The sequence below is a fragment of the Ursus maritimus genome, unplaced genomic scaffold, assembly GCF_017311325.1.
Source record: "Ursus maritimus isolate PB19 unplaced genomic scaffold, ASM1731132v1 scaffold_19, whole genome shotgun sequence".
In the NCBI taxonomy this organism is placed as follows: Eukaryota; Metazoa; Chordata; class Mammalia; order Carnivora; family Ursidae; genus Ursus; species Ursus maritimus.
The window spans coordinates 5,637,663-5,649,288 of record NW_024424341.1 but is presented as its reverse complement, the minus strand read 5'-3'; the positions used below and the strand labels follow the sequence as shown (position 1 = coordinate 5,649,288).

General features: G+C 50.2%; 1 protein-coding gene across 1 annotated transcript in view; it reads left to right on the top strand.

Moving 5' to 3' along the window:
• Positions 1-2,766: 2,766 nt before the first annotated feature.
• Positions 2,767-11,626, top strand: part of MYLK3 (myosin light chain kinase 3) — a 35,818-nt gene continuing 26,958 nt past the window's right edge. Inside the window, exons 1-3 of the mRNA XM_008702668.2 lie at positions 2,767-3,243; positions 9,332-9,422; positions 10,360-10,765. Of these exons, the coding sequence (XP_008700890.2) occupies positions 2,767-3,243; positions 9,332-9,422; positions 10,360-10,765 (974 nt within the window). The remainder of the gene's footprint in view (positions 3,244-9,331; positions 9,423-10,359; positions 10,766-11,626) is intronic.

Here is an 11,626-nt window from a genome sequence, read left to right as displayed (position 1 = left end):
GGGGAAGAGTCTTGGGTTCAGTGCACGCTGATCCCAGCCTATGGCAAAGAGAGGTCAGTCTGTGTTTTTCTGGGAGTGCATCAGCTGTCTTGTCACCCAGGAAAGATGAAGTGTCATTGGATTTGCTACTCTGTACCCATCCAGCATGACTGCCTCTTCTCAGGTCTGTGTTCACTTGACTCGAGGATGGAATGCCTCTCCTCTCCCCTGGGCGGGCGCCATGGACCAAAAAGAATTGCCCACAGTTCTTGCTGTGCCCTGTGCATCCGGCAGAGTTGGAGAGAAGCCATGCCTCGTTTCTCCTCTAGGCAGAGAAATGAAAGGGATTCAAAGCTGGTCCTCCTGGCTGCTCCTTTTCATCAAAGCAGCCTCAAGGATTTCACCTGCCGGCATATTCCGAGCTTTTTCCCAGAAGGTCCTGGAGCTTACTTCTGGGAATTGTGGAAGTGTCCTGCCGGGTACTTTTTTGTTCTGGGAAACCCCAGCTGCCGGCTCCTCCTTCCACAAGTCTCCCGAAACTCATTCCAGCCTCCTGCTCATCTGGGTCCCCCTTAGTTCATTCCTTCCGTACGGTCGTGTTGAATACCCACCACTGGCCAGGCATGTTGGTGCACCTGGGCACTGAGGCCAGCCCAAGGACAGTTACGGGCTCAGGGAACTCCAGGGAGGTTCTAGAACGGTGGAGGATGCAGTGGCCACGTTTCTACTCCACCAGCTGCCTTATAATCACTTGTTGCTTAAGGGAGACCTAGGGACAAATCCTTTTGTAATTTAAATAATTAGCTTTTGATATAGATATGTGTCTGGGACATTTGTTTTTCTTTGGGTTCAGCTGGACTTTCAAGATATGTGTCCAGGCTTGATTAAGCCCAGGCTCGGCTGCATGTAGGCTGCTTGGAAAGTCCCCGCAGCAGCTGCCTGTGGCTCGCACTGGTGGAAACTCTGTCCCCGAAGCTGGGTCTGTCTCTTTAGATTATCCATACCTGCTGTGGGACAGACATGGAGCTGGTGTTAGACCCGGAGATGTCTCTAGGCAGCCGCTTCCCAAAGTGTGGGTCCCACAGAGCAATATGAGACGCTGAGTGCGGGGAAGGAGTGATTCCCTGGTCAGGTGCTGGTTTCTTTCTGTGGCAGATGAGGTCCCGCTGAAGGGCGTCGTGAATCCCCAAGAGGAGTGGAGCACAGTGTTCCCCAAATTTCTTTTTCCCAGGAGAGTTTATTTGTGTGTATTTTAAATCACAGTCCTCTAAGAGACTAGTGTTCCTTTGAGCAGGCTCCAGACCATTCTGCCACTGACACCCAGGACTGTGCCCCCGGAAATGGGTCTGGATTCCTGCATGGACGGCTGAGGGCCGCTGCCCCAGTAGAGGGACGGGCAGTGAGGGGGTTTGCGGGCAAGCTGCCCTTGCGTGCACGAGTCACCTGTAGCTTAACATAGCAAAATGATCTAAAGGTGTTTTTAGACGTCAGCGTTCCAGGTCAAAGTTTCTTCTCATGATTGCTTTTATTCAGAAGGAGGAAGCTTAGCAGGAAACTAAAGACCCCCCTCCCTGGGGCCCGGCATTGGCTAAGCTGTGCTAGCCTCAGCAGGCCTGGCGCCGGGCGACCTTGGACACATTCCCTCCCCCTCAGTTTTCTCTCTAGGAGGGCCTGGAAGAAAATGGTGTCAGTCAGTGGCTCCCCAGCAGCCTAGGGAGTCTGTGGGCACCTCCTGGCACCCCACCTCAGGGTCAGCCTGAGCATCTCCTTTGTCTGCTTTCTTTCGTGAAGCTTCTCTAACAGTTCCATTTGAACCAAGGGTTTGAAGATCAAACGTTTGGAAACTACCAGAAACACAGGCACCCTTGCCCTCTAGGCAGCTGCTACGCCTGCTTCAGTGTAAAGAGATGGGGTGCCCGATGCCTGCGTGTGTGGTCAGTGCTGGAGGGGGGGGGGCGCAGCAGGAGCCCACTGGCAGATACGCCCCAGAGGGCTCTGTGAGGAAAATGACCTGAGGGATGGCACCTGGAAGGAAGCCTGAGCCGTTTTCCCTCACTTCTATTTTTAGGCACAAGCAGCTAGTGACTGAGGGCCCCTTGTGGGGAGGGAGCTGCAGATTCACCCCACAGGCAGCCCAAACACTTATTTGGGGCACCTGCAAAGTCGGGACACCAAACATTTGTTTTTAATTTGCAGAAGCATCACAATTTTTATCATGGCAAAAATCAGCACGGCCTCCCATTGATTCCTGGTCTTGCTTTTCCTCGTGAGTTCAGTGTGTTTGCGGCAGGCAGGACGCCGTGTGCTCCTCAGGGCTTTGGGCCGCTAAAGGTCTTATTCTGCCCTGGGATCCCTGAGGCCCCGTGTGAAGTCCAGTGTTCTGGTTCATTACCTAAGGGACCCCCTTTCTTCTAACCTTTTGTTTCAACTACTCAAACCCCTGCCTGCCTGGGGCAGATTCTTAAAATATTTGCCCATCAGCACCCTCTCAGAGAGGAATGTTAAATGCTGCCATGATGTCAAAAGGGCCCCAAGGAGAAGGGCCTTGCCAAACCCAGCCTGTCACTCATGGCCACCGTGGAGCGGGAGATAAGCAAAGGCGAAGGCTCAGAGAGAGAGCCTGGTCCCCGGGGCTCCCTAAACCACTCAGGCTCTCCCTGTGGGTCGGAGCTGCGGGGTGAGGCTGTTAGCTTTTGAGAACAATGAACTTCCAGGGACCGCTGCCCAAGTGAAAACCGGGAGTCTGTGCCTGTTCTGATTCCTCGTCCTTGTCAAGCCCACAGCAGGATGTCCGGAGCCTCCAAGGAGGGTCTGGAGACCAGGGGGCTGCCGGTGTCAGGCAAGGCCTGCTTAACCACCATGGACAAAAAGCTGAATGTGCTGAACGAGAAGATTGACAAACTCTTGCATTTCCAAGAAGATGTCACGGAGAAACTGCAGTGTGTGTACCAAGGGATGGGCCACCTGGAGCAAGGCCTGCACCGGCTGGAGGCCTCTCAGACTCTGGGCCCGGGTGGGGCTGACCACACACTTCCAGCTGCCTCACAGGCTGGGTGGCCGGAGGTCCTGGAGCTGGCGAGGGCTGTGCGGCAGGATACTGCCCAGCAAGGCACCAGGCTTGAAGCCCTATTCAGGATGGTAGTGGCCGTGGACAAGGCCATCGCTTTGGTGGGGGCCGTGTTCCAGAACTCGAAGGTGGTGGATTTCATCATGCAAGGGAGCGTCCCCTGGAGGAAAGGAAGCCTGGCTGACGGCCCTTTGGAGGTTGGTTCCTGCTTCCCCACCCCGGTACTCTGCTGGCTGAAAGGGAGACCCAGTGGTCCTGGTGGGGACACTAGCCAGACAGTTAGGATCAGGAGTGCTAGGAACCGTTGTTCCTTTCCTGTGTCACCTGTATGACCTGTTGACGGGGAAAAGGAGAGACTGAACCTGAAAGGTCATAGGTGGATTTCCAGACGGGTCACGGACCGGCTGCTCTCGCCAGTGAAAGGAAGAGGCAGTGCCTCGGTGAGGTCTGTGGGGCCTTGGGCAGCTTCAGAGCACCTACAAGTGGGGGTAAAGGGGCCATTAGGGAGAGGAAGACAGGGAAGTTTATTGGACATTCCAGTGACTTCTTTTTATTCTGTTGTACCTAGAGTAGGAAACAGGTGGGAGCCAGTTGACCCCAACAGAACCCCCTTTTAGAACCCTCCCCTTCCTGTCCCCAACCTTGCACTGGGTCCCAGAGTGGGTGGAGTGTGCAGCTGCTTGTTGGACGATGAGTGTTGACAGTGACCCCTGGGGGACACAGGCCATGAAGGAGCCGGAGCCTGGGGGTGGAGTGTGGCATTTCTGGGAGAGGCTGTTCCCAAGGATTGCATAATCAACCCCGCTGGCTAATGGAAGTTTGGCTGGGGGGGCGGGGGGTTGTTTGTGTGTGTGCTTGTGAGGTGTAGAGAGGCAACACTCTGTTTGGGAACAGCTAAGAGTCAGCCACTTAGCAACCCTCAGACGGCCCGGAGCCGCCATTTCAATCACTGTCGTTACCCACCAGCCTCTGGCAAGAGATCAGCTGTGCTCTGTGTCTGCTGCAGGGCTGCAGGAGTGTGCCTTCCCTCCTCATCCCCAGCCAGGCCAGAGCTCACCCTGCTGACCCCTTCCCCCACGCCTGCCCTGCAGCCTCTTCCAAAGTATGCCGCTCCCCCCAGCTCCCTGCTTTCTGCACCTCTCCTAGGGATCTGGCCTGCCCTGCCGGGGAGATGTAGCCTTCTGCTTTTTCACTGATAAGCAACCTCAACTTTATTTTTACTTAGTTATTTTTTTAGCGGGGGAGAGAGTGGGGTGGGGGAGGGACAGAGGGAGAGGGGGAGAGAGAATCTTTTTTTTTTTTTTTAAAGATTTTATTTATTTATTCGACAGAGATAGAGACAGCCAGCGAGAGAGGGAACACAAGCAGGGGAAGTGGGAGAGGAAGAAGCAGGCTCATAGCAGAAGAGCCTGATGTGGGGCTCGATCCCAGATCGCCGGGATCACGCCCTGAGCCGAAGGCAGACGCTTAACCGCTGTGCCACCCAGGCGCCCCGGGAGAGAGAATCTTAAGCAGGCTCCATACTCTGCACAGAGCCCACGTGTGGGACTTGAATTCACAACCCTGAAATCGTGACCTGGGCCAAAATCAAGAGTCAGGCTTCACTGACTGAGCCACGCAGGTGCCCCATCAACCTCAGCTTTAAAGAAGAAAATTACTCTAATAGATGCACATGGTCAAAAGCATTCATGGGGGGCGCCTGGGGGGCTCAGCCGGCTAAGCAGTTAAGCGTCTGCCTCATGTGGTATAAAGAGCATCGTGTCCCCCCTACTCCGGCCCCCGTCCCCATGCTGTCCCAGGTGCCAGTTTCCTGCAAAACCTCCCGTATCTATATATAGGTTTATCTATAAGCGTCACCTCTTGGTTTTAACTCAAATATTATTCCTGTTTTTCTGGCCTTGATTTTTTTTTTTTTTTTTACTTAATCTATTTTGCACATTGTTTCATATGTGTACATAGAAAACTTACTCGTTCTTAAAGTTACAGAGTGCTCCAGCTGGGGGACATGTCTTAATTTGTTAACCAGACCCCCATCATTGTCTGCTTATATTATTTCTCATTTTTAGCTATGAAAAATAATGGTGCAGTAAATATCCATAGAAGTGTGAGCTTATCTCTACGATCCACTCCTAGAAGAGCAAAGGTGAAGCCAAAGGGTAAAGTTGTGTACCTAAAGCCAAACTGACCTTCCAAGGAATTATTCCAATTTAATCTCCTGTCAGTAGCATATGGGAGAGCTTGTTGCCTCCCCTTTTGCTGACAAAGCATATTATCCAACTTTTTTACTCTTTGCGTGTGTGGTGATTGAAAACTGAGATCTTATTGTGCATTTAACACTTTGAAAATTTTTGCAAAATACAAACTTTTTTATGTGAAAATTTTCAAACATTTATAAAAATAGAGATTAGTATCACGAACACTGGGAACCCATCACTGGAGGCCAATGTTATTGTATCTATTCCCCACCGACTTTCCTCTCTTCTGGATTATTTTGAAGCCAGTCTGAGACACGGGATCATTTCCTCCATACACATTAGCATTTATAACTAGAAGATAAGGGGCTCTTTTAAAAAAATGTAATTATGATACCATTACCATGACTAAAAAGTAAACAGTAATTTAATATTACCAAAGTCAGTGTTCAAATTTTCCTAATCGCCTTATGCTTTTTTTCCTTACAGTTTGTTTATTTGAGTCTGATTATATGCCTCCTAGTGCTAATTCTTTTTCTTTAATTCATAAAAAACCGAAAACGCTTCATTATGGGAAATACCAAACATAACCAGAAGTAGATAGAATGATAAACCTCACTGTACTCTTAATTTGTATTTCCTTTATTGGAAGTTTAAGCATCTTTCACAGATTTAAAACCTTTTGTATTTTTCTGTGAACTGCCTGCTTGTGTCCTTTTTCTGCTTTTCTATTTCAGTTTTTTGTACGTATTGATTTGTAAGAGCTCTTCATATACTAGTGATGTTAGCCACCAAACATTTTGCAGATATTTGAGCATTTCTGCAGGGGGGAAATATAGAACATTCTCTTTTCTGAGTTCTTGCAACATTTCTTGTCTGTTCTATTCAAGTGGCACGTGACCGATCTCTCTTCTGGTCTTTGGGTTTAATATACCTGTTGGTAACCCTCTCCAGGTTTGGGTCTAGCCCCCCAAACAGACTGTCAGCTCCTTGTTGGTCCATGACACGAGGCCTCTACTTCCCGCTGTGGACCCTGGCCAGGGCGGGTCTCACAGGAGGTGTCAGAGAATGGGTATAATCGCCCCGTCTGTTGAACGCATTGTTGGTGCTGAAAGCAGAGACTTTCTGGAGACCCCCTTCAAGTTTCCTCAGAGGGTAGGGGGCATAGTAATGATTTGTGGAATCGAATTAGGCCCTAGCACTGGCTCCTAAATTTGAAAATTGTGCCAGGCCTGTGGAATTTAAGAAACAAACGAGCAAAGGAAAAAAAGAGAGAGAGAGAGACGAACCAAGAAACAAACTCCTAACTCTAGGTAACAAACTGCTGGTTACCAGAGGGGAGGTGGGTGGGGGATGGGGGAAATAAGTGACGGGGAAGAAGGAGTGCACTTGTCGTGATGAGCACCGGACGATGTGTGCGAGTGTTGAATCACTATACTGTTTTGTTTTGTTTGTTTATTTTTATTTTTTATTTTTTAAAAAGATTTTATTTATTTATTTGAGAGAGAGTAAGAGAGGGAGCACAAGTGGAAGAGAGGGGCAGAGGGAGAGGGACAAGCAGACTCCCCACCGAGCAGGGAGCCTGATGCAACAATCTGTCCCAGGACCCTGGGATCATGACCTGAGCCGAAGACAGCTGCTTAACCAACTGAGCCATCCAGGCGCCCCTTGAATCACTGTATTATACCCCTGAAACTAACATAACACTGTGTGTTAACTCTACTGGAATTAAAATTTTTTAAGAAGAGAGGAAAGAAAGAAAGAAAGAAAGAAAGAAAGAAAGAAAGAAAGAAAGAAAGAAAGAAAGAAAGAAAGAAAGAAAGGAAGAAAGGAAGAAAGGAAGGAAGAAAGAAAGAAAGAAAAGGAAAGAAGGAAAAAAGAAAGAAGAAAGAAAGAAAGAAAGAAAGAAAAAAATTGTGCCAGGACTTTGTGAAGGCCCTCCTTGGGTTTTCTGAAGTGCCCAGTGGGATTTCATTTTGGTTGTAACAATGAATCAGATTAATACTAAAATTTAGGTGCTCTCTCACGAAGGACAGGGTCAGGCTCAGCCAGGGCTGGGCCCAAATCATAGGCAAGCTGTTCAGAAGACACCAGTCCTCTAGAATGGTGTCGAGGGTCTCTTCTCCTTCCTCTGAATGCACGGGACAACACAGGGATCCGAAGGTTGAGCCCTGCAGACACGATGCCGCTGTGCGTGTTTGCCCGTGTGTGCGCGTGTGCTACCTGCACGCAGAGCAGAGGGAGGGAGAGGACACTCTGAGCCCAACAAGGTCTGCCAAAGGACAGTTTGTTCGAGTCCCTCTCTACTGGGGTGAAACAGGAGGCATCCCGTGATAATGCTTCCCGTTCCCCCAGCTACGGGGGTGGCAGGACAGAGTCTGCAGAAAGAGGTCAAGGGAGAGGTCTCTGCTGAGTAAGGGGATCCAGTCACATTGACGGTGCCGTGCTAATCAGGCTGCCAGCAGCTGGTGTGGTTTATTAAGTGCCTGGCCCATGCCAAGTGCAAGCCTAGGTGTCCGCATGTGTTGTGACCCTCAGGAGGACAAAGCGTGGTGTGCCGGAGCCCCAAAAGGATGAGCAGATAGTAGGATTGAGAGAAGTGGGTAGAGTGTAGGAAAAACAGTGGAAGCAACCCTTCTCCTCAGTGCCAGGGAGGCATTACAGAGTCGTGAGGACTGTGGTGCCCCAGGTAGCGGGAAAGGCATCAGCCGATCTTCGCCATGTGGGCTTAAAGTTGCCAGATCTTCAGATTTTTTTCAGGAGAATCTGGGATCCTAGAATTATTTCTAATCAGTTTTATTAAGGTATAATTTACATACAATAAATCGCACACACACAAAGTGGGTACATTTTAAGTACGCAGTTCAACAAATGCACGCACCCAAATCCACACCACCACGATCAGAATATAGAACAATCCTAAACCCTAAAAGGGAACTTAGAATTTTAATTTGAAGTGTTGATAACAAATTTAAAATGCTGTCCAGGCCAAACAAAATGTGTCTTGAGCTCATTTTGGCTTCCCGTTGGGGCCTCTATGGCCAAGGCAAGGGAAAGGCCTTCAGGGGTGAGTGCCTTGGGCCAGGGGTGAGTGTCTTGACCAGACCTGCTGCTGTGATAAGGACCAGGAGGAGCCTTAGGGGCCGTAGCAGTCAAAGTCTCAAAACCTCTAGAAGCACAGGGCGACCCAGCAAGGAGTCCGGTCCTGTAGAAATATTCACACTTAGAAATACTGAACATTCCTACCGTTTCAGGAGAAAGAGCCCTGGCCTGGTACAGACCACTCAGAGTTAAAGGAAGGGCTGCTGAGAGCTGCTCTGGGTCTTATGCAGTGGAGCCATCAGTCAGTCAGTTGGCTTATTGAAGACAGAGAGCTCCCTGTCTCAGGCAGGATAAAATCCCCAGAACTCCTGAGCACTTGCCATGCACTGGGCACCCTCGTCAGGACATCCCACAGATCGACTCCCCCGATCCTCTTACTAACTCTGTGAGAGACTGTTATTCTCCCCATTTCACAGATGAGGAAAGGGAGATACAGAGAAGTTAAGGATCTTGGCTGAGGGGTGAAGATGGGGTTTGAACCCAGCAGGTTCTGGCTCAAGAGTCAAGGAGAGGCTGTGCTTCTGGGCACACTACTGTACTATAAAGAGGTGAGGGTAGGGTGCACCCAGCTCCCCGGCAGGCATTATTAATTGATCATGGCACTCTTCCAACCCTCCTCCCTGTCCCTTGCCGCCCAGACAGGCATGGGTGAATCTGACTTTAGAATCCAAGCCAAGCCAACACTGTAATAGCCATGACTCACTGATCTGAACTGACACTTTAAATTCATTTTCCATCCCTCGTCTAAGTACTTTGAGGTCCGGTCTATTTAGAAGCCCCTGTCAGGTCTGCCCCTTGCGGCCAGTAGGATGGCGCACAGGAAGAACTTGGTGACTTTGGGTAAGCGTCTTTATCTGTAGACTGACAGTAGCAGTATCTACCCTCTAGTACTACTGTGAGACCAGGTAAAATAAATACTGCTACTTTAAGCACATGGTAGGTGCTCAACAAATGTTTGTGGTCCGAACAATGATGATGATTGTTCTTTCAGAACAAAGATCGAGTGGAAGAGAAAGGAGCAAAACCAAAGCATGAGCTGAGCACCAGAGCTGTGCAAGCCGAGATCAGGGGGCCCTGGGAAGGTGAGTGGGACCCCATTTGCTGTATTGCACACATAATGGTTTCGGAATAAAAATACCAATGCCACCACCAACAATGTGATCGCTAAAAAACTGTTGAAGCTTCTTTTTTTTTTTTTTCATTTTTCTTTGACCCTTTATGTATATACCCCTGTGTATTGCTGTTTCAAAGTCACTTGGACTAGCTCCTTTCTGTGTAAGTTATGCCACCAACTCGGATCTCAGGTCTCTGTCACTTTGCTTTAAAGCTTTACGGATTGCTTTTATTCAAGTTTCATTTTCTTTTACAATTTTGTGTAATATTGACATGGTTCTAAAGTCCAGTTGACAAAACCAGGGATAGTAAGAGAAGTCTAGCTTCTATCCTTGTTCCTTCCCTGCATATGGAACCATTTACTACATTTTTTGTCTTATCTTTCTTTGTGTCTTTAGACCATGTTATAAGTGGTTGTACACATGCACCTGCATGTGTGCACGCACACACACACACGCGCACACACACACGCGCATGCACACACGCGCACGCACACACGCGCACACACACATGCACACACACACGCGCATGCACACACGCGCGCACGCTCACACGCGCACACACACGCGCGTGCACACACACACACACACCCTTTCTAGACAAACAGAAGCACACCAGATGCACTTGTCTCCACCTGGCTCTCTAGCACTTACGGTGTATCCTGAGATCGCTCCACAGCCACATCTGGAGATATTCGCGTCTCGCTATTTTTTATGGCTGTGCAGTGCTCCTGCATGATGGGCCATGGTTTAGACAACCAGCCTCCTACCGATGGTCACCTGGGTTATTCCAGTCGGCCTATTAGAAACACGCCGTGCTGAACAGCCTTTGCATATCCTTTGCAATATCTCTAGGAGAGAGTTCTCCATATAGGAATGCATTTTTATGCTGCCTATTTTCCTGCAGAGAGCCAGAAGGTGAACCTGCCAGAGGGGACAGTGGAGAGGCTGACCCCCGTCAATGCTTCAGAGATAGGATCTGACCTCCCCACCCAGGTGGAGGCCCCGCCAGGGCAGGAAGAAGGAGTTCCTGGCCCAGCCCAAGTGCCCCCTGGCCTCCTGCCGCTGCCCACAGTGGCGGAAGCCAAAGCTCCTGGAGCCTCCGCTGAGAACCCTGGGACTGACCTGGAACTGTCTGCAGCATCCAACAGGGTCAGTGAGGCCCCCACCAGCCAGGAGGCTTTACCCGGTACAGAAAAAGGATCGTCATTTAATAGGCCTGACCCGCAGCCCTCAGAGGCAGGCATGAGGCTGACTCCAGGGCTGCCTGTCCAAGCCAAGGCAGCTCACGGAGGTGGAGAAACACCTCGGAGGTAAGGGGAGCTCCTCCCTGCTGGGCAAGGGAAGGAATTAACTGCAGCCCCTCAGCTGGAGCGTGGCCAAGGAACTAGCTGCTGGGGTCGAATGTCCACGGTCTGCAGTGCTGGCTAGCTTCATGAGCGGAAGACAGGAGAAGGCACAGGCACTGCTTTGGGGAATTGAGAGCACTGTTTCTCACCTGGTGCCCATCAGAATTACCTGAAAGGATTTTTAAAATACCAATGCCCAGAGTCTGATTTATTCAGTCTGGAGTGAGGCTCAGGTATCCTTCCCTCCCTCCCTCCCTCCCTCCTTCCTTCCCTCCTCCTTTCTTTCCTTCCTCCCTCCCTCCCTTCCTTCCCTCCCTCCCTCCCATCCTTCCCTCCCTCCCTCCCTCTCTTCTCTCTCTCTCTCTTTTTATACAAGCTCCTTGGGTGATTCCAGTGTGGAGCAGGGCTGAGAACCAGCAGCTCTCAGAGCAGTTGTACTAGCTACAAGCTGGGGCTCACTGCACAGCCCTAGGTGCTGGCATCGGCCAAGCATGTCACAGGCATCATCTCACCGTGTTCTCACAGCATCCCAGGGAGGCGAGTGTGGAAATGAGGAAACAGGCTGAGAGTGCCCAGGGCCACACAGCTAGGGATTCTCAAGTTGAAATCTGAAGCCAGGTTTTTGGACTCCAGAATCTACCCCTAACCACTGCACCATCCCGCCTCCTCAGGTCAGCATTTAATTAGGTCCCAAATACTAAGTTGGGGAGAGAAGGATGGAGATTCAGAGGGAGGTTGGTGTAGCCTGAGTCAATCCTGCGGGGCTTTCAGGACGATTATACGATTATTCGTGGGGTCCTGAAGGTGGGGTTGTGTCCTCAGGAC